The sequence below is a fragment of the Poecilia formosa genome, unplaced genomic scaffold (assembly GCF_000485575.1).
Source record: "Poecilia formosa unplaced genomic scaffold, Poecilia_formosa-5.1.2 Scaffold28, whole genome shotgun sequence".
In the NCBI taxonomy this organism is placed as follows: Eukaryota; Metazoa; Chordata; class Actinopteri; order Cyprinodontiformes; family Poeciliidae; genus Poecilia; species Poecilia formosa.
This window is the reverse complement of record NW_006799967.1, coordinates 179065-201734: the sequence shown is the minus strand read 5'-3', so window position 1 is coordinate 201734 and position 22670 is coordinate 179065. Positions and strand designations below refer to the sequence as shown.

The window sequence follows — 22670 nt, the reverse complement described above, 5'->3', positions numbered from 1 at the left end:
TATATATATTTATTTATTTACACATGTTCTTTGCATTTAAAATACACATCTTTTACTTTTGTTCAAAGACTATATCATTTTTTTTGTTTGTTTATATCTATGTGTTTTACTTTATGACAGCACACAAGGGAAAATAATACGAGTCGGCAAATATAAAGATTTCCTATTTATGATTATCGGAATCGTTTCAAATCGTCCTGATTTGTATCGTTCCCGTTAAACCCTAAAGCGTTTCTGATGGATCCGTAAGTTTAGCCTTTGCATTGTTTGGCACCGCATCAGTTCGCTCGGCTTTCCTGCCACGCGTTTCCCTTCAAAATCCCGCAGCCAGCACAGTGGAGACACTGAGGCATAAAATACCATATCTACGCCGATTGAAAGCTACAAGGGATTAAAAAAAAGAGGAGAGGTCTATATTGTTGCCACAAACGGAAAGTTAAAGAAGAAGTTTGGAAACATTTCCCTTCAGACGCGCATACTTACGTGGAACAGTGAGGAACGAGACGCCCTCTGATCCCTGCGAAGGCTCAAAGTTCTTCTCCACTTTCTCTGTTTGAATTAAAAGTGTCGGGTTTGACGACCGGGACTTGGTTATGGCGTGACTTTTCTCGTCGTCAGGCTGTCTTCATCCTCCTCCACGTTTTGTCCGCGGCTCGCTGAAGAATGAATGGCTCGGTCCGCCTCCTGTCTGTCCAGCCAGACTCTGCTGACTGACTGGGTGACCCGGCAGAGCCCTCCCCCCCATCCACCAGCCTCTGGATCCGGATCCCTCGTCAATAGAGGATCTATTTAATGTCGCTACAAGGCGCCGACATAAAATGTTTGTGTTCCTTCAGTTTAACAGGATTCCGTTTTGTTACTTCTGAAAATGGAGGAATAATAACAGAACTAAGTGTTGCTAAAAGGCAGATTTGCGTACTAACTGGTCGTTACATTTACTTGAGTAACGTTTAGGGAAAAAGTATTTTTGAAGTGTATTTTTTCTTACAATGTTGTTCATTTTACTTTTACTCTAGTAATTTTATTATGGAGTATCGTTACTCTGAATTGAGCGTCCAAAGTGTGGCCCGGGGGCCATTTGTGGCCCTTGAAATGATTTTGTTTGGCCCCTGACCACAACTCAGGATTGGTCAAAAAAAAAAAAAGGTCAACAATATACAGATTTTTTAAAAGTTGTGTTTATTGTTGAGCAGGTAAAACTGATAAGAAAAATAAATAAATAAATAAATAAATACAAGAAATAGCTCAATCCACTCATTTTTGCACTTTTTCATTTTTTTATTTTTTATTTTTTGTTACATTTTAGCATTAGATATCCCACTGTGGTAAAATATGACCAATGTATGCTGCTGTAGCCATTTTTGTAAAGCATTTGTCATTAAGAAATTAGTTTCTCTTTAATGAAAGATAACATGTATTGGAGAATAGCAGCAGCGCTTGCACCAGAATAGTCAGATAACAGCTGGTTATAGTTTTGAAGGGTTTCATTTAAGCCCACCATGACTGTCTTTAGTGTAAATTTGTAGAGTTAGCAAGCAGAAAACAAACTGTGAGATTCGTATTTGCATTTTGGGTTGATACATGTCAACTCAGATTCACCTTTAAGTGTAATTTGATGACTGAGTCCATAATCAAATTACAGCTTATATCAACTCACTTTGCTGATTTTTTTTTGTTTTGTTTTTTTAAACAGTTGTTCAAAAAAGGTGACTCATCACCAGATTTAGTTTGCGTGTGAAACGAGAAGGCCTTCATGCCGCTCTCTAAATCCGTCTTTTAACCTCCTTCCTATTGGGAAGCTAGCAGCTGAGGAACAGCGGCGGCGTTCAGTGCAGATTGTTCACATGCTGAAGGTTCCTTCGACTGACGTCCAACATGTCTGCCAAACTTCGCTTTGTTTCCTCGAGTGTTTATGGCTCCGTCGTCTTCCATCCTCTACTTTGGCCTAATTCAATAGAATTATGTGACGGAAAAATTGGAGGTCGGCACCGGCTCGGGTAATAAGAATGGTGCGAAACAAAAACTTTTGTGCTTCCAGCTACCGTTTACACGGCCGTGAAGGAGAGTTGAGTGGACTATTTTGAGAGTGTTGAGACTAGGAGGGGAGCAACTGGTGCCAGGCCTCCCAGTGCCCTCTTATTCCTGCTTGTCGGTCAGTGGGGTTTGAATGCTGTGTAAACACAAGGGAAGTCTCATGACTCAATCAGGGAGTTTCTGCATAAACAAATGTTGGTATTGTCAGGAACAACAGCCTTGATGTTATCAGAAGTTCCTGGGATCATTGTTACTCCGACTGACCTTCGGCTCGAGAGTCAGAGCGGAACAACAGTGGTCTCCAGTGAAAGTACTTCGGCTCACACAGACGACGAATCAGTCATCTGTGTGAGATCTGAGTGGACTTTGAATCTCTGGGCTGCAGTGATTTACCCAGAATGCCCAGGAAAATGCCTTCAGATTTTCCCTATAGCTGCAGTATGTAACTTTAGTTTAAAAAAAAGACAGAAATTGTTATACATATTTGTTGAAACCGTCACCATGTTGTGACGGTGCAGTACGGGACAGATAATCTGTGGGGAAAAAATTGAGTTTGTCCGCCTTGCTAACTGGAAGCAACCAATCAGAGGCTGGAGGCGGGTCTTAGCACAGTCAATCGTGCCATGTGCGTGCTGCTAAATTAGGATGGTGCAACTCATTACATGTTTTTTTCATGTCGATAAAGAAAAAGACAAAAACCTTAAAATGTTTCCCAAAAGAAAGTCAGTTCTTTCAAAACTAGAGCACTGGTTTAGAAAAACCATGGCCATTTAAAATTTGTGAGTTTGAAAAAAAAAACCAAACCATAATGTGTCATAAAGGCAGGAAGATTTTATACCGACTGTGAAGCATGGAGACGGAGGAGTAATGACTTGGAAAAGCTGCCAAGATGTTTTTGTCAAACAAATAACACGGTCATGTGTTTTTGCTCATCTGGTGTCTGCATATGCCTGGTGATGAACAGACTGGTGTCTCCTCCCATCCTGACAAGAGACACCTTAAAAAACCCGCCTCCTTCGCCGTTCATTGTCTGCCGGGCTCCTGAACATTCCCGGCTCTTTCTCTCTGGTTGCCCCCAATTGTTGTAAAAGAGCCGTCAAGGACTTCCGTCTTTACGAGGTGCGATGAGCAATCGGATCTCCTTTCAAGGACGGAGGTTCAACACATTCCTGACTGGTCGGTCGGCCTGATTTGAAACTGTTTTCACAGGCAGGGGGCGCAGACAGACGCCATCTTGTTTGGAATTCCAGTCCCTCTTCACCGCCGACCGAGGCCTTCGCTGCGGACATATAGGGGTTTCAAGGATGGCAGCCACTTGTCCGTCCTTCGCATGGCGTTCTTAAAATATAATCGCTGCTACTCTGTAGCAACTTTTACAGATTTCTGCTGTTTTCAGATCTGAAACAGATCAGATAAAAATAACCTGACACGGAAAGCAGTTTTCAACGATGGCATTGCTTAAGCAAAAAACTATCCAAACAAACATAATTTTATGTGAAAAAGCAACTGACTCCTATTTTTTAGATAGTTGACTTCAATTATCCAAATTTTTTGGTTCCAACCTGGCCTGGTAAAAACCAGTCACTTCTTCCACGGTTTGCTTCGTACAAGGGATCTATTGAGAAACGATTGCTTGTTTTTACAGCATTTTACCCAATTGCTGCAATAACAGTTTCTACTAAAGAAGCTACCAGCAGAGGGCGCTCGAGGATCAGAACTCGTCCAAAAAGAGAGAGAAATAAACAGCTAGCTGAAGCTAGCATAAGAGCACTTTCGGATGTTTCTTAGAAGAATAAGAACATAGCGATCGCTAACGTTTGGGTGTGACGCAAGTATGCTGGAGGGTCTTAGCGCTGTCAATCACTCTTGTTTTCACCCTCCTCCTGCTCACTTTTTGCCAAGCTACAGCTGGCTCACCAAAGTTAGCACAGCGACCACAGCAGCAGATGAATGCTTTTCCTGAGTTGTTTTTCTACCATGCCATTGTGCAGAGTGATTGACAGCGCTAAGACCCTCCTCTTGGCTCTGATCGGTTGTTTTTGACCAGGAGTGGTAAATTTTTGCAGGTTGTAATTATATCACTTGTAGAAGGTGGAGGAGATTGATTTTTTTTCCCACAGACAAACCATCTCCTTCCATAGCATCATGACATGGTGATAGTTTTAATTGACATGGGATTTCTTTTTTTTTTTGTAAAAGTTTCATACTGCAGCTTTAATGGCAGCAAAAACGGATTAATTGATCACATGAAATTTACCTTTAAGTCTGTATAGGTGTCTTTCCCAACGACCTCTTGAGCCAGATTGGGGGCGACATTAGAGTCAGGCATCGCTGACTCAGCCTGAGAGTCACCGGGCCGCATCAAGTGTGAAAAAAAGAGTTGGGCCATGACACCACCATGGTAATAACACGGGCAGGAACGGCGTAACTCGGCGAGGAGGGGCGAGTCTGCAGACGAGCTGAGAAAGTGTCAGGCTTTGGTTTAACATGGACAGAACGTCTAATTAAATGAAATATTTCCCCATCCTGAAATTCAGAGTTTTGATTGTAGAGTAAACTAACAGGGGAGGCGGGTGGCAAATTTATAACCTCAGCTACGTACTGAGGACTTTCTCAGAAACATAAAATAATCATGTGGTGTTCTCATATTCAGAAACGAGTAAGCCAAGCGAGAGAGTCTGGAGAGTTTTACAGAAAAAGGAAACAAAAACATTTTACTCCTGAAAAGCATTAAAGAGTCGTAGAAAAAACTGAAACTAGAACTGTTTAAAGATTAAGCGAATACATGTGCATGACCATATGGTCTGACTGTCACTAAATAAATAATTCAGCAAATTGTGATCTAAAATCTCAAAAGCCACATTAGGCTTAAAGCTCATTCTGGCCTGAAGAGACTAACAGGGTTTGTAATGTCCCGTTTTCTGTAGAGTTACACGGTTCAAAATGTCAACAAGTCAATAATCAAGAAGTGTTAGAAAGCTGTTTCTTAATCTTAGCTATATTAATGGGATCTAGCTAAGGCCTCTGATTTTGTTACATTAAATTGATCAGATTTTTTTTTTTAATTCTCATTTGATAAGATTTTATTTGCTTAGATACACACTGCTCAAAAAAATAAAGGGAACACTCACATAACACATCCTAGATCTGAATGAATGAAATATTCTCATTGAATACTTTGTTCTGTACAAAGTTGAATGTGCTGACAACAAAATCACACAAAAATCATCAATGGAAATCAAATTTATTAACCAATGGAGGCCTGGATTTGGAGCCACACACAAAACTAAAGTGAAATGTTCCCTTTATTTTTTTGAGCAGTATATTGCATTTCTTCTATGATTTTACTGATGCTGCTACATTAGCCACTACTGCCATGGAGAATACCTGCATTTTTTTGTGACATAAAATGGTCAAAAATATATTTGCTAAATTAATTGGAAAATAGATCAGACACTGAAATGAAATAATCTTCATTGGTGTAGACAGAGAATGTGCATAGGACAAAATGAAACGTGTTAATATCGTTTTTGGAACATTGCTGTGATGTAGCACATTTTAATAACCTTGTCCTGGAATGTAAAAAAAACAAAAACAATCTTTGGTGGAAAATAATTGTACACAAACAGACACAGTAAAAAAAAAGGTAGACTTTAATCAATTACACAATATAAATAATATATTAATCTGGCCTGCCATATTTGTTTTATTTGTTCATTTTAATTTAATTTCACATCTGAGTTCTGCAAAATGAGAGAAGTTGGGACAACAGCAACACAAACTAAAGGAACAGTACAAAGAAACAAAGCAACATCAAACTTCCCTTATATATACAGATGTATATATAAAATACATCTTGCAACTAACATAAAAGACTCAGAACACAGGACAAATCATTTCTTTTTACAGCAATTTTTTTTTAGATTAGGTTAGCTTTAAGGAGCCACTTTAAAATAAGCATTTCAGGTATAAATCACTTCTGTTGACATTCATCCATCAGATAATTAACGGCTGACGGCATCACATTCGTCTGGATCATGAGATCCTTTTAACAAGAGAGGAAACGAGAATGCTTGAATTTATTCATAAAACGTTAGGAGCTATTTTAATGCCATTTTGATCCACAAAAAGAGCATCAAAACATTATTTACTGAACCTTCTGTGTCTAGAAAAAATATTCAAACAAACAAATGTATAAATATAAACTTTTCTCTAGTTTAATGACATTTAAGGTCTTTTTTTCTAATTATGTAATAGAAACACGCCGCAAAATGTGGCCTTGAGGCAGAGATGATGCCATCAAAGCCATATGAATGTTGGTAGTGTTTCTTAATACCAGAATATTATATCCTATATATTATATATATTTTGCTTTGATTAAATTGGAATGTGGCTGCGATCTGCTTTTAATTTCAACGCATTTTACTCCACATAAAATAATAAATTCTGAACATTTTAAAATTTAAACCTGCCGTTTCTGTTCTTTTATTTCTACGACACGTCAGTGGATTTTCTCAAAAGGAGAAAAATGACGTGCAAAAACCAAGCAGAAAGCATCGGAGACTCTCAGACATGTCATGTTGTACGGACATCAGAAATGAAAAAAAAAAAAAAGTTCATAAAAACATTACTAATGTTCCCTGCTGTTAACATTCACAGGTAAAATGAACCAAGTGCAAATAGGATCCTTCATAATGCCTCCATGTTGTCTCCATCTAAGCCCACGGCCCCCAGGCTCCGGTGGGCCCCGGGTCACATTGGGGGTCGTCGTCGGGGTAGTTTATGGGCAGCGCGGTTTTCTGGTGCTCTTGGAGTCTGGTGAGGAGGTAATCCACCACGTCAGGGAACTGGGCCGACACCTCGTTCCTCTCCTCGGGATCTTTTTCCACGTCGAACAGCATGATGGGCTTCAGCGGGCCGAGCTTAGGGACCCCAGAGTCTGACCCGTTGTAGCCGGGTCGGGGGAACCAAACCTCGCAGCCTGGGGAGGTAACGAGGTAGAGGACATGCTAGTAGCAGCTAAACGTGTTATACACTTAAAAAAAAAAACCAAAACTCAATCTTACCAAGTATTTTTGGTCTAGTTTCTACTGCTAACTTCTTATTACACTTGAAATAAGATAAAACTAACGTAAAAGTAACTTTTCAGCAAGAAATAGGTCAATAACAAGTATTTTTTCATAAATATTAGAGAATTATTTACTTAAAACAAGTTCCTTTATGTCACTGAAAGGTTATCTATGAGTCAATTTGATCTTATTTCAAGTGTACTAACTAATTAGGACTAGAAACTAGACCAACAATACTTGGTAATGCATTATATGTGTTTTAATGCAAGATCCTCTCAATAAGCTTCAGTATTTACACATTTTGGCTAATCGTAGCATCTTAGAAGCAAGTTAGCTTCTATAACCTTCCGACTGTCCTGAAGTTGCTAATAAAGCAAGCTAGCATTAGCTTGACATCTAATATTAGCTATGAAGCTACAGAGCTGGAGGACCTGCCAGGTTGTTACAATGTTTACAACACAAAGTCGTTCACTGTGGAACTTTTTCTGATGTAACGTCATTTGATCTTTACCTACGTTTCACTTTTTAAACACATTGTTTATAAAGACTGATGAGGTGGTCCTGTGCTTATTTTTTCCCTTCTCTAGTTGGTGGTGAAAAAAATAACTGATGTTCGTTGTTCTCCTTGTAAACTGTTTTTTAAGGAGTCAGACGTTTGGACAGTTTCCTTATCAGCAGGTCTGACAAGGTTACAAGATGTTCTCACAGAATGTGACAGAAACCAGATTAGAAAAGACACAATGTAAAAAAAACAACAAACTCCCCAGCAAATATATCTCCATTTAACACTGTTTTCTCAGAGTTTCCCATTACAGGTCAGTTAGAATTACCACAAAAGTATTTTTATTTGCTAAATGTCAGAAGAATGAGAAAAAGAGATTTGGTTAAATAAATATTTTCAATAAAAATGTTGAAATGAAATTCCATCGTTTTCCAGAATCCTGCATAGCACAAATCCGGGACAAACTTCCAGAAAACTGGAAAACTGCTGAAACGCTGAGTTCCACCTGAAGTGTTTACTTTCATTGACAGTGACTGGAACATTGATCAACATATGTGCTGCATATTGATGATGGTATTTGATTAAATGTAATATTTGCTTGTTTTGTATGATGTTACTCTGGTGCAAAGCACTTCGAACTGCCTTGTTGCTGAAATTTGCTGTACAGATAAACTTGACTAGTTTAAAACATGTCAGGAAGGAAAATAAGGATCGTTGTGCCAACACTTTCACCCACAAAAGGCCGAGTTTTCTACCAGAAATGAGTGAACATGAAACGTAAATGCCAGTACAGACGCTCTACTTGTGTCCGACTTTCTGCCTTCACTTAGACTAAACGTGTCATTACCGGTGACAAAGAATACTGACCTGGGTATCCAGTCAGCAGCTTCCAGTTTGAGGATCGGATGGCGGCGTGAATGGACACATTGAAGCCGAACTTGGCCCAGCGGTCTTCAGCGACCCCCCGGGCCAGAGTTAACCGACTCTGGTTGCCAGGACCTGCGGGGAGAAGACAACAGAGCTGATACTTCACTTCATCCACCTTCCAAAAACAAAAAGAAAAAAAAACATTCGAAAACGCTGACCCAGAGGATATCAGACCACCGGCAGACACAAAGCCCCTTCTGTGGGTGTCTGTGTTAATCCAGACGGCACGGAAGAACGGCACCGAAGCCGAGCGCATGCCTGAACATCGCAGTCGGTATCGAATGAAGGCGTCAAAATAAATAGACAGAAAAAAAGGAGGGGGGGGGGGGACGGGTGACGAAGAATCAGCAGAGGAAAAGCAAAGTGGTTTAAAACAAACAAAGCTTATTGAAATCCCTCCTGTTTAAAATGATTTGTGTTATTTTTCCACAAAGCTGATGACGTTTCCTGACGTTCCAATGAAATGTCTGTGAAAGATTAATTTTTTCCCAAAATACAACAGGAATATAGTCGAATAGTGCAGTGGGAGGGTCTTCTCAGCCTAGCTAGAGCGTAGCGAGATGCTAAGAAACATCTTTTGGTCTTCTGGAGTTCACATCCATCAACGTGTCTTCATTTACCAAAACCAGACCCGTCACAATAACAACGTTTGCTGGACGATAAATTGTCCCAGAAGTTATTGCGATAAACGATATTATTGTTTTGAGACCACTTTTAAGTAATATGATGATAGTGGTATAATAGCACAAGGACACATTCTCAAAGATCAACATGAACACAGGAACTGGAAGACATTTTAAATATTCAACATAAATAAACAAAAAACAAATAAAACAAATTATGAAGTCTCTGTAAACAAAAAGTGTTAGTTGAGACCAGACTGAAAACTTTTGCCGTCCAGTTTAGTTAGAAAAAGAGAAAAAGTATAAATCATGCAAATGTAAATTATTGAACTAATTTCAATTGATCAGTGATTAATTCATTTATTTCTTACTGTGATAGGCCTAACCAAAACTAAAGTTCAGCTGATTTTCCTGATCTTTGCATCCTTTGGGTAACTGTAGTATCAGTCAGGAGAGGGGTACAAAAAAAATCTGCCTTTGATTCACACTGCTGTTAGTGTTCTGTTAAATGACAAATAAGGTGGGTAACATTTTAAAAACAGGGACATCTTGGGTATGTTTCTACGCTCCTCTTCATTGTTTTTAATGTATTTTTGAATTAATGGGTTGGGATTCGTTATCAAAATCAAAGGACTTGGACTTGTGAGGCAACACAATCTGATCCGGACATCCTCAGCAAGGTTACCCACACACACGTGGGCGGGCGCACACACACACACAGACAAAACATCAATAAGCAATTATTTTTAATTGGTAGGCAATCTTTGACGAGAGAAATTGTAATAGGCAGGATTTTCCTCAAACTTGGAGCATTTAAATGTAGAAATCTGACAAATGGCGGTGATGTGGTCGAGTCAGCACCAGTCTTCTACGCCTGCCAAGCACAATGAGTAATTCACCATGAGTGCAGCTCCACAGATACGATGAAAAATTACAGCCGCAGTCACCAGTTGGCAACACTTTCTCCGCTTTCACGAAGCAAAAGTCAATTATTTGTCCTTGTATTGACAATGTCCAGGATTTTCAGGAACCTCCCACAGTGAGCTTTCTCAGCCGACGGGGAAAAAAATATCTCCCAGAAAGGGAGCACACATGTCTGTGATTTCCAAGAGAAGCAAGGGAAACCTGGCCTTGGAGCATTCCCAGGTTCATGCCGCTGCTGACCCCAACAATGTGCTCCTGATTAGGCAGATTTGCAAGTGATCTCAGCCTCACGGCGCTGAAAGAGCAAAGAAAATAAAAAGAAAAAAGAAAGTTCTTCCTCGCGTTCTTTGCGTATGGACAACGCCGCAACCCACGCGAAGCCCGTCCACCGCAGTAACATGACTCGAGAGTCAAAACATTTCCGATCTCAGCGTTTCTGAACCACATGATAAAAGCTACGACATTCAGCTCTTCACTCTTCGTTGCGCAAGTGACATGCGGGCATCTTAATGGCTCTCACATGCATTCAGCCGGGCTGCTCAACGGGGAGAGGCCTGCGAACTAAACAGGCGCTGTTGCACAACGGAGTGGTATGTGCAGTGCCTTACAGAAGTATTCATAAGCCTTCAGTTTTGTTTTCAACCACAAACTTTAATGTATTTTTATTAGGATTTTAGGTGGCAGATAGACAGAAACAAGCCCATAATTTTAAAACACAAAAACGAAGAGTAAATCCAGCTGTGAAGGCCTCAGAGGTTTCCTGGAGAACATTAGTGAACAATAAGCTAAACGGAGCTGGTGCTGCGTTCAATTCCCACTGCCCAGTTGGAAAAAACAACTGGAATGCCACCCAAAGTTGGACCCCTAACCCATACAGTTAGCATATTTAAGGCCGACTTTAGGGTTCAATATGGCCGCTTCTCGCTTCAATAGTAATATGTGTTGGAGACATGTTTATTTTACAAGACACACTCATAATAGTGCGTGTAAAGTCAATGTCACCGTAATATCCGGACTACTAAACGCACCTGAATATGAGCTACACCATCAGTAAAAGTTCTGTCCAAATTTGAACTGTGAAATTGTAGCAAAGCTTGAACAACGATGATCAAAGACTCTCTATATCTGAGCTGGGGTTTCTGCTGGTTTAACCAACTCAAATTTAAGACCTTTTTAAGACCATTATGAATGAAATTTAAGACCTGCGTCACGACAAACGTACAAAGGAAAACTGCAAAGAAGCAAATTGTATCAGTTGGCAACAGAAGTGAGCAAACCAAATCCTGCTGATAAACTTTGCACTTGCCCATAATGGATGTAAAAAGGTGAGCTAATTAGCCCCTAGGGCAGGGGTGGCCAAGTCCAGTCCTCGAGAGCCACCATCCTGCAAGTTTTAGAAGTATCCTTACTCCAACAGACCGGGATCAGCTCTACAGAGGCCTGATAACGAGCCAGTCATTTGATTCAGGTGTGTTGAAGCAGGGATGCATCTGAAACTTGCAGGATGGTGGCTCTTGAGGACTGGACTTGGCCACCCCTGCCCTAGGGTATATTAGCAACTAACTACTGGTAGCCACAGCCGCAGTGAACGCAGGATCAAAGTTTTGAGTAACAGTAAAGTTATGCAAGAAAAAAGGAAACTACATAGAATATATCCAATTAAATAGTCCTGCCACAACAAAATTTAAGACCTGTGAATACCATAATTAATGCCAACTTATTGTTTTTCAATGGATTTAAGACATTTTAAGGCTTGAATTGAAGACTCTTTCAGAGTCAGCGGACACAATGTAAGCGAACTGAGCTTGAGCTATTTTGGAAAAAAAAAAAAAAGATGAGCACGTCAAAACGATCGTCTCCAGATGTGAAAAACTGGTAGAACCCAAACACTTGCGCCTGTGGCTGCAGTGAGACGGTTCTGGAAAGTATCGACACAGGAGGACTGAACAGAAATGCACTCCAACCTACTGAGATTTTTGTTTCTCAAAGTATCTGAAGCCCATTTATCATTTCCTTCCACTTCACAGCGATGCAGACCGACTTTTCTGTTGGACTGTCACATACCGTTCCAATAAAATACATTAGACCTCGAGACAAAATTCAAGAGGAATAAACACTTTTTTTTGTGTGCAAGCAGGTGGGAACATAAATTATGTGAGCTTTACTGGTTTTGATTTGTTTCCTGGTGCTTGAGCTTTCGCTAATTTAAGGAATTTGGGCCTCCAACGGTTTTCCCCACATGTCCACGTGTTAAAATCATTCCACGGATGGGCTTGGGAAGACGATACGCTCTTCTAGACCCACGGCAGACGCTCTGCGAGAGGAGGAGCGAGTAGAGCGAGGAATATTTTGAATCAGAGAAACAGCTAGAGGGGAAAAAGCTGAAGAGCTTTGTAGGGAAATCTGGGGGTGTTACAAGTCTTGGGTCAAGTCCAAGACTTCTCTCCCCACACCACCTCCTTTGTGCCTCTCCCAACAATTGAGAGCGTCGGGGACCCCTCTGTGACACATTTAGTCGACATCCCCTCTGCGAGAGCAACAGGAAAAGGAATTTTTTTCAAAGCCAACTTGAAAGGAGGAGAGTATGTCGGGGGGGAGAAAAAAATAGAACCCTTTTCATGAATTAAACCCAAAAAAAACCAAAAGAATGACAAGAGACTGAGAGGAAAAAGGGGAAGGAACTCAAAGTGAGAAGCAGCCTCAATAGGAGAGGAATCCCAAAACCAGGAATGCTAAGAAAGGGAGGCTTGTTGTCGGTTTGGTGGCTGACAAAGATTTCAACATGAAACACGATGGCGTAAGCTTGTAAAGCTGTAGTGTTGCTCTTCGCCGCCTCAGTGATTTATATAGTAATGGTCACCAGTAAACTTTGAGGAGAATCCCAGGCACCATGGGATTTGGCTCCATAAAACGGAGCCGTCAGCAGCCGGACTTTCAACATTTTGTTCAGCCGAACTCCGGCTAATTACCGTATACGCTTGCTTTTGTAGGTTCGGCCGATTCGAGAGGTCAGGAGTTCAAGCTTTCCGACCAAATCTTTGGAGATTGTCAGTCCAGAACGCAACAGAAAAAAAAAATCTCTTTTTTACATGTAAAGATCTGAAAAGTTTTGGAAGCAAGTACAATTTGAAAACAAGTTTTAAGCAGGTGTTAAACATACTTTTGATTAAAAAGTTATTTTTATTGGGCTGATGTAATATTCAAATTTGTAATGTCTCCTTTTCATTACCTGCAAGTGGAAAATAAAGAGAAATAAAGGTGTTAAAACATCAGTTTTGTCTAATTAATCTATATATATTGTGATGGAGTTACTGAAATAAATTGACTTTTCAATAATCATCTAATTTATTGAATATTGAATGGGTGTGGAGTGGCAGAATCATGCTGTGGGGGTGGGGGACACTTTTCTTCCTTAGGAACAGTGAAGCCAGTCAAAGTTAATGGAAAGTAGAGTGTAGAAACACGAGAGCCACAGGTATAATTGAATGATATTGAAATTGATATTGTTTAGACATGAAAACCTTTGGCACTATAACTTTCTTCATCGGTAAAGTCAAGGAAAACTCTGTTGCTAAGCTACTAGATTTGCAACCTTCCAACCCTACTTTCCATAAAGGCCCAAACAAATGTTCTCGCTAATCCCTTGTTTTCCACAAGCCGCTCGAAAACAGCCCCGTGTCAAAACAGCTCGGCGAGATATATTGGTGTGGGTGTGTTGTTCAAATTACAATCCGCAACGCAGAGCTGAGGTCACAGGAAGAGACTCGCCACCACATATTAAAAACACTGCGCTCTGGTTCATAAAGCTGTCACAAAGGATGTTACAATGATTGCAAGTTAAGGGCTAAAACCATGGGACTCATACCGTTAAGCAATGCACAAACCATCACCATCTACTTCCTGTACCCGTGGGAGCCTGTTCCAGAGGCCAGCGTGTGGAATGCCGAGGTGGGGTACACCCTGGATGTGTCTGCTACATCTTCACCTCAATTAGCTTCGCCAGCGTCCAACATTCATTTTGGATAAACAAGGAAAACATCTTTAATGAGGCAACTAACTGAAGCCCAACTAGCAGAGGGGCTTCAGTTTGACTAGCTCGCTATTAGCTTTCCTCAAGGCTCCCACATTCCAGAATGTTCGGTTGCCTCATGTCAGCTAGTAGCTAGCTACAGCTAGTAGGTAGTAGCAAAACTGATTTTGTAGTTCACATCTGTTCCTCCACTGACCAATTACACCCCTACTGTGGCACATCAGATTTCAGAATAACAAAAAAGGTAATAAAGAAAAAAAGCATGGTATTTTTAAATGCCGAAGGTCCAGTCTTCACCTCAAAGTCAGAAATAGCTGCCACAGACCAGAGTCCCATTAAGCCCTCCGAGATGGAGGTGGTGGTTGGGTTCACAAATTATTAAGTGGTTAAGGCAGGAGTCCACCCCTCTGTGTCTCCAGTGTGTCCTCAGTCACATGACCCTCTTCCAGGAATCCTCCCTACAATCAGAGGTTAAACAACGCATGATACACCCAGCTCTAAAAACTAGCATTCACCACTGCTGGCTGATAACAATGACTAATCACAACTTCAGTAACGTTATGACTGAATAGCAACAAGAAGAGGCTCTAACAAAGTGTGAAGATGAAACATGTATCTCTTTTAAATAATCGTTTCTCTCATAAACAAGAACAAGACATCCTCTGATAGTGAACCAGATGCAGAAGGATTTAGTTTTCGTCACAAACTTCTGTGTATTTCACTTGGACGTTATGTAACAGATGGAGGACAAGAATACACGGTTTTCAAACATTGTTTCTTTGCAAAAAAAAAAAAAATCTGAACAGCGGGGCAAGCATTTGTAGTCAATACTGAGCTGTGAAGTAACCGTGGGTCGTTCGGCTTCTTCTTGGAGTAACTGCGACGTTTTTTGTTTTTTTTATGGCGACCTAAAGCTACTGATGTTGCGGGAATCTTAAGAAAAACTTGCACATTTTTTAAAGCTTTATTTATGCTATTACGTGGTCTCACAACAAAAGTTGAAATTGCTGCACATTACCTTCCCCCCAAAAAAGACAGGATTTTAACATAGTTAATATGCAAAGTACAAATAACATTCTAAGTACCTTTTTGAAGTAGCACCTTAAAAGAAATAAAACCATCTCCTGAGGAGTTTGTCAAAGTACCAAAGAAATATTCCATATTTATATTCATGGATGTTAGTATGAACCAGTACATAACACAGTACAAGCAAATCCTATAGAACTTCTCAAAATAGTTGATGCAAAAAAAAAAAAAAGCAAAGGTAACCATTTAGCATCACACATGCTTTCATCTTGCAGGTTTGATTTTTCAAGAGTCACTGTGAAACAGGAAGTTAAATGAAAAGGGGGCAGTAACACTTTATCTGAAGTGGTCTTCATGAATGTTTGACTGTTTGGTAAATAATTCCACTTTTAATACACGTTTGCATTAAAAGTTGCATTGCAAGTGCATTGAAAGTGTCAACTTAGCATTATTTGCTAAATAATTACGTGTTTATGCAAAGTTGCAGTAAAACTTACATTAACAGTTCATTAATAGAATCAACTTTGCATTAAAAGTCCCAAATGACACTTCGCGACAACAGTCGTAAACATTCACAAAGACTCCTTCATGTTCATGACGAGTGTCGTGTCAGGTTTATGCACATCCAGTCAAATAAAGTGTCACCAAGGGGGCTAATGGCATTGGTCAAAATTCAGCTGAGTTGCAGTGATTGGTCAGAAAAGAAGGAAATACAGCAGACATTAAGGTATATGACTGGTCAGATTTGCGGAAACGTGCGATGACTGGTAAAAACAGCAAGTCAGCGCAGAATTTGCGAACGATGAGTGAATTTGCGTTAATATTTGCGATCGCAACATTGCAACTTCCCGTAGGAGACTCATCCTTATTGAAACCTCACAACTTTATTCCTGTGAAAAACCAGGACTCTACTGTATCATTCTGCCCAACTTTTCCTGGTCTTTTCTTAAATACTGAAGTTTTCTTTCTTGTTGTACTGTGACAAAAATACAGTCCACAAACACACCGAACATCCTCTAATCTACAAACAAGCTTAGAGCAAACATATTTTTGTGCACTGGAAAAAGGCTTTGTCTAATATTACACAACGACATGCTTTGGGATCTGCTGCGCGAATCCAAAACTCAAACAAAGTTCCTTTGATATTCCTGCCCATGCTGGGAGGAAAGAAAACAGCAGATGTACACCGGCGGACGAGGAGAAACACGCATCCCGCACAGCGCGAACATGGGAGGAGAAAAGACGCGACAGGAGGTTTCCATCTTCTCGGCTTTATCAAGCCGCTGGCCGTCGCCCGGAGATGAATCACGACTTGGACAGCTTGAAACGGACCAGCGAAGTATTCTCCCACAGTTCGGGAATGCTCATGGTAGGTAAATTAGAGGCAGTAAATTTCGGTACTCCACGGAATCCAGAAACCTGACGAAACCTAGTCAAGCGGCGGGATTTACAGCGCAGCAGGGATATATTCTTTAGAATCGTGATACCTGTCATATTCACTGTGATGTAGATCGCCGCTGGGCTGTTTTTACAGCCGCATGAGAACAAACCAGTTGTTTAAAGATGATTTTTCATGGGTACATTGCAATCAGACTCCAAAGAAAACTTGGTAGTTAGGAATTTGTGAAGGGCTATGAATAAATAATCTGGTTATCAAACGCAGAATAGCTCATGTCTCAAAATTGCTCTTTTTTTTAACCTAAATTATCCCACTTTTAAAAAATTTTATAAAAAAAAAACATTACCTCAATTAATTTATATCCTATGTGTATTTTGCACCAAACTGCATTACTGTTAAGTACAACATAACCTCAACCCTTCATTTTTCCATATAAAAATAAGAAATCATCAATCAGCACACAGACACACGTAAATGTCTAATTTTGTAACTGCATAAGCTGTGGGGTTTAGCTAGCATTTAGCTTTTTCTTTTTCTACTGTTGATTTTAGACAAGACAAGGTCCAATTTTAGGGTGTCTTAATATAGCAAGTCAAGTACTAAATCTCATTTATATAAGCTTTAAATCATAATCTACCCAAATGTTAATCGCTTTGGAAAGTTTGGCTAATGCTACTTTAATCATTTCTACAGTGGATAAAGACAACTCTACGGTCTTTATGACTTAACATTACCTTTGACTGGAGTGTGGCAAATTTGAATAAAAATGTAGGCAGTCATGGGAACACTGTTCTCATTCAACAAATTGTTTTTTTTTTTGTTTTTTGTTTTTTTGCTGAGTTTTTCACATCCCTGAGGCTAGCTAGGCTAGCATGCCTGGAGCTATTAGCATGTACCTGCTAATACAAAACTACTCTCATTATAAGGTTGTTGATCTCACATTAGGCCTCAGCTACTCTATGATTACGATTTTAAAACATTTTTTCCCTTTGTTGTGAAAAATATTTGCACAATCAATTAAAAAACATGACAAAGTCATACCTGCGATACGACAGCAGGAGGCGATAAAATTAACAACGACGTCAAAACAACAAACATCTGAGCGACTAAAGCAGCCCTAGGCTGCAGCTTGTGTTTAGCAAGATGTTTACCCTTTCCTCAAATTCATGAACTCTTTTAGCTTAGAATTAAAGTTTAAAGGGAAAAAACAAAAGAAGTCTGTGGAAAAAATCTGTTTATTGCTTCGTAATTGTTGTGGTTTCTAGCAGGGAAAGTACTTGTGTGCAAGTAGGAAAATGGGACCCTTATGTCAATGTTTCCAATAATCGATATATTCAGCATAGGTGTGCACAACACATACTTTTTTTTTTTAAATCTCCCCTTAGGGAAACATTTTTCTCAGCTCTGCAAAAAAAATATATTTGTTGAAAGAGGATCAGGGCTTCTATAAACCCCCAAAGACCTGAATTTTTTTAATTCATACTTTGCGTTTTTAAGTTGTCCACAGTATTAAGGGTTTTTTTTTTTAACGCTGTTCAGGTAAGGCAGGTGTTTTTAATCTCCTTAACTCAAGACAATTAGAAGATTGGAGAAAACGAACAATCAAGGAGCCAAGACCAAGTGCTTCCCTACTGGCCAAAGAGGGATGTTAAAATAAAATGGAAAAGAAAGTTGACTTTGTCATTCTTAAATGTATGGATTTGTTTTTTTTTTGTTTTGTTTTTTTCAGACCAAAAAAAATGAATAACAGTCCGTTCAGACAATGGGTCCTCATAATTGGTCCGGACGGAAGAAGGAACTTACATGGAGCGAGGTCAGAATACAAAGGGTCGATGTTGTGTAGCAGCTCCTGTCTGGGCGAGGCGAAGCCTTTGCTGCAAAAAACAAAAAAGGAAAGAAAAAAGAAAAGGGGGGCGTTACTGTTGAACACATGGACACACGCGCGCACACACACACACACACAGAGGGATGGTGACGTCTGACTCATGCACAGTGAAAACCCCGCTGGGATCTGTAAATGTGAACCAGCTGGCTGCCGTTTGCCAGCCTCTGACCGCAGTCCACCGCCGAGAAAACGCTCCCCTCGCGTTCACCACACGCTCTGATAACACAACTAAAATAACTCTGGCTCTTCTGCTGCCTGCTGCTCGGTTCCTGTCCTGCCGTTAGCCGACAGGTCGGCCTCCTGGAGGCGAGTGGAGATGTACGGCGTTGTCGTGGCAGTGTGCTGATTCGGTCCATCAGAGACCCAATAAATGATCATGACTGCATGTCAGTTAGCATAACTATTTGTCCTGTTTTTTCTCTCTCAGTTTTTTACTTTTATTGTCTGTTCGAAATAAATCAATAACAATACATATCGTGAAGGACACATGATCAACATAGATAAATAATACATCTGAAAGAATATTGAATAATTTTATTGAACTCCGATTCTGGGAGATGTGGGCAGAGGAAAGGCTTTAGTTCATCAACCTCTCAAAACTAGCTAAGCACGGCTGGTGGCATCAACTAACTCACTCACTCACTCTTTGGTTACCTAGCAACAATCTGTTGATTGACTAGCGCAGCAGCAGGTTCATGTTTCCCCATCGCAGCTCATAACCGTTTAAAAATAAACGACAACGATGTGGATGAAACAGGAAAGGCCACGCACCAATTTGGCAGAATTTCAGACATTTAAAACAAAATCATCGATGTCGACTGATTTGAAAGTCTTATATCACGATATGTTTCTCAGCCCTAAAATAGGCCGAGGGCAAACGCAGCTCCTTGAAATGAAAAGGGTCGCTAATGTCTGGTTTGGAGCAAAAACAAGGGAATTTTGAAAACGGGGGCAAATACTTTTTCACAGGGCTGCAGCGTGTCGGTCAGACGGGACTCGCTGACAGTTTGCCAAACTCACACGGAAAGTACGTCTGTGGTCTGCGAGCGGCCGCATGTGACCCCTCCGCACTGTAATCGCTCCTTTACAAAGTTCCATAAAACACGGGGGGAAAAACCCATCCAGCTACGAAAGTAATTCAATCGATTAGCTCTGTTGACACGGAGTCCGCATGGACAGAGGGGCAGCACCTGATGGTCTTCCACACGTTGAAGCCGTCCAGAGGCTTTGTGCCGCCAGTGCTGCCACCCGCCAGGCCGACCAGGGTGGGCAGCCAGTCAGAGATGTGGATGAGCTCCCGGCTGACGGTTCCGGGTTTTTCCAGCAGCGGGCCAGCAACAAACCCCACTGCCCGCACGCCCCCCTCCCACAGCGACAGCTTCCTCCCACGCAGCGGCCAGTTGCTGCCAGCGTACACCGTCTGGCCTCCGTTATCTGGCGGAGAAAAATAGAGAAATCTGGTCAAAAGAAAAGCAGATTTCAGCTTCGAAGGCTAAACAAAAGTCTTCACACCTCTTTAAGTTTTTATGTTGTGCTAAAAACCACACAGTTGGATGCGTTTTATTAGTATTTTTTTTTTTTTGGTTTTTATTGTGAAGTAGAAAAAAATGGAAATTATCTCACTTCAATTTATCACAATTAATTGATTTATGCTACCTTTTATATTCTTGATTTTATGTTTGGGTCTTTGTGACACATTTGTGATTTTAATGTCCGTAATGTCGCTATATAGACAAATTTTACTTACTCACTCACATGCTGATTCTGATTTTGACGATACTGATGTTTTTTTTTTTATATTTATTTTGTAGCACACAGGTTGTCATCATCGCATTACGTGGGTCCGGTATAAACACGCTTCCCCAGCCAGTGATCCCCTTTCAGTAGCAGGGTGTCATGCAAGTCCAGGAAGTAGCCTGTGTCAAACTGTTCTGGAAAATCTCGCTCCTTAATGCCTTTCCAAGCTGCTCTGGCGCTCTGCGGGCCTGTTCGCTCTTTTCCTCCGCGCCGGTTTGGCCGCGGCTCTCCCTCGCCGAAAGAGGCGGACGTCTTACAGTAAAACGGCAGAGCGAGTTCAGGGCTCATTTACTTCCTGTTAGTCATGACACGCAGAAGCCAAGCACAACAGCGCGACCTTGGAGCCTTGGAGATGGATAAAACTTTTCACCGGGGGAGAGGGGAAGTGTTTCATGAAATATAAAAGGTTGCATCACTGATTATCCACACACTGCTACGTGTGTTTTTTTTTTTTTGACTGTAAGCATTTGCAGTGTTTCCGACCAGCAGTGAGGCGCTGCTGCTGCTGTCAGAGCCAACCATATGCGTGGAAGAAACAATGAAACGGGACCACCTACTGCATCCAACCTCACGTTTTCACTATCAAAGCATTGTTCCTGTTTTCTAATTAGCCATTAAAAAGCATGAACGCCACTAAAAATAACCCTCAAAGTGGTTGCCTACTTCAGATGCTAACCATTAGATGTTCCACATGTGGAAAATTGCGAGCGGCTACATGTTTGGATGACCAGATGATGTTCTCTCATAAATTTCTTTCAGATGGAGAACTGTCAAAAGGCCAGGGACTTTGACTGGCCCCAAGAAGCGCAGCGACATGCTGCCCTCTAGTGGAACACCAGGGTATTAAAGATTAGAACAGGTTAAGACAGAGGTTCCCAAACTGTGGGGCGCACTCCCTAGGGGGGGCGCTGTGTCATTGCAGGGGGGGCGCGGGAAGCCGTCTGGATGAGAAACAAATAAAATATGAATCTGTATGCGCTGGGTTTTTACCTTAGAATGGCCAACTCTCTGTTATTCCTGTCAATTTGATACAGTAGAGGCTTCCACACTTCCCATATTTGTGTCCTCTGTCACTTTTATCAGCAGTTAAAACTGTTTAATCCATTGTTAACATGTTGTAACCTGTTTTTCCGGAAAATGTTTGGAAACCACTGGGGGGGCGCAGAAGAAAAAGTTTGGGAACCACTGGGTTAAGATCAGCTTGATTTTTGTTCTTTTTTTTGGCAGACATGCAAATATTTTAGTCTCTAGAAGGGAAAAACCGGTCTATCTATCTATCTATCCATCTATTCTACTACTTTTCTAAAGTAGATATTTGTCTAAAATTTGTCTTCTTTTTTTTTCAATAATCGTGCAATATTTGCGAGTTTTATTTGACTGTCCTGGGGGCAAAATGGCTCTTTAGGTTGTAAAGGTTACAGATAGTTATGTTATGCAACTCTACGACAGTGAAGTAAAAGTAAAATAATGCTGTTTTTGTTGTTTGTTTTAACAGATAATTACTAGAAAGTGTGCTGTGTATTTGTGTTTGGTTCTGTGGATTAGCGTGTGGTTGTGTACCTGTGGAGAACACGAGGACCGTGTTGTCCCAAAGCCCTTCCTGCTGCAAAGCCAGGCTGATGTTGCCCACGGCCTCGTCCATGGCCGACACCATGCCGGCGTACAGCCTGCGATGACGGTCCTCAATGAAACTGTAGGGGGCCAAGTAACGCTCCGGTACCTGCAGGGGTGAATGAACCGCCTGCAGCGCCACGTACAGGAACAGTGGCTGAGACAACAGAGGGGGGGGGGAAAGAATATTTCATATGCAAGGCAGGGAAACTAAATAATAAAAAAAAGAGGTGTGTGTGTGTGCGCATCACCTTGCTGGAGTTGTGTTTCTTGATGACACTGACAGCTCTCTGACTGAACAGCTCAGTGGAATAGTCTCCTTTATACGCGGCGGCCACCTCCTCTCCGTCCCTGAGGTCCAGCGCGCAGCGCGTCAGATTCAGAGGAGCGATGTCATAGCAACGCTCGTGAGTGAAGTAGTCCTCACTTCCCGTCAGGTAACCTGCGACGCAAAGGTTACGACTTCAAACCCGCGGCCATTAAACTTTTTTCTTCCCCCCTCAAAATCACTTCCTTACTAGTATTTGTGTTACAATATCATCATATTATGCTATAAATGTTTACAATGTTGAAGTGATTCGAGGAATTTTGCAGTTTGCGGAGATATAGCGAGCGGAGTGTTTAGTCGACTGTTATATCCACACCGACCACTAGATGTCAGTGACACACAAACCCTTAGAAGGCAGCGCATGTTTTGGATGGGTCCCCTGGTTCTGCACACCTGAATCCAATTATGACTTGTTACCAGGCCTCAGAAGAGCTTTGTATATTTCTGGTTTTTCTTTTTTCTTTTAGGCTTCATAATGTTTGATAACAAAAATTAAAACTTCTCAATGTTTGACA

General features: G+C 41.0%; 2 protein-coding genes across 3 annotated transcripts in view; both read right to left on the bottom strand.

The window, feature by feature from the left end:
- lhfpl2a (LHFPL tetraspan subfamily member 2a) overlaps window positions 1-730 on the bottom strand; it is a 46358-nt gene extending 45628 nt beyond the window's left edge. Inside the window, exon 1 of the mRNA XM_007548773.2 lies at window positions 484-730. The gene's annotated coding sequence lies outside the window, so the exon portion shown is untranslated. The remainder of the gene's footprint in view (window positions 1-483) is intronic.
- Window positions 731-6517: 5787 nt separating this feature from the next.
- arsb (arylsulfatase B) overlaps window positions 6518-22670 on the bottom strand; it is an 18878-nt gene continuing 2725 nt past the window's right edge. The window contains exons 3-8 of one of the 2 annotated variants that reach the window (XM_007548772.2): window positions 22079-22269; window positions 21777-21984; window positions 19610-19853; window positions 18338-18408; window positions 8473-8604; window positions 6518-7015 (exon numbers count right to left, since the gene is read on the bottom strand). In XM_007548772.2, coding sequence (XP_007548834.1) covers window positions 6750-7015; window positions 8473-8604; window positions 18338-18408; window positions 19610-19853; window positions 21777-21984; window positions 22079-22269 — 1112 coding nt within the window. In that variant the 3' untranslated portion in view covers window positions 6518-6749. Of the gene's footprint in view, window positions 7016-8472; window positions 8605-8690; window positions 8791-18337; window positions 18409-19609; window positions 19854-21776; window positions 21985-22078; window positions 22270-22670 lie in introns of those variants that run through there. The other variant, XM_016669826.1, reaches the window with a different exon arrangement.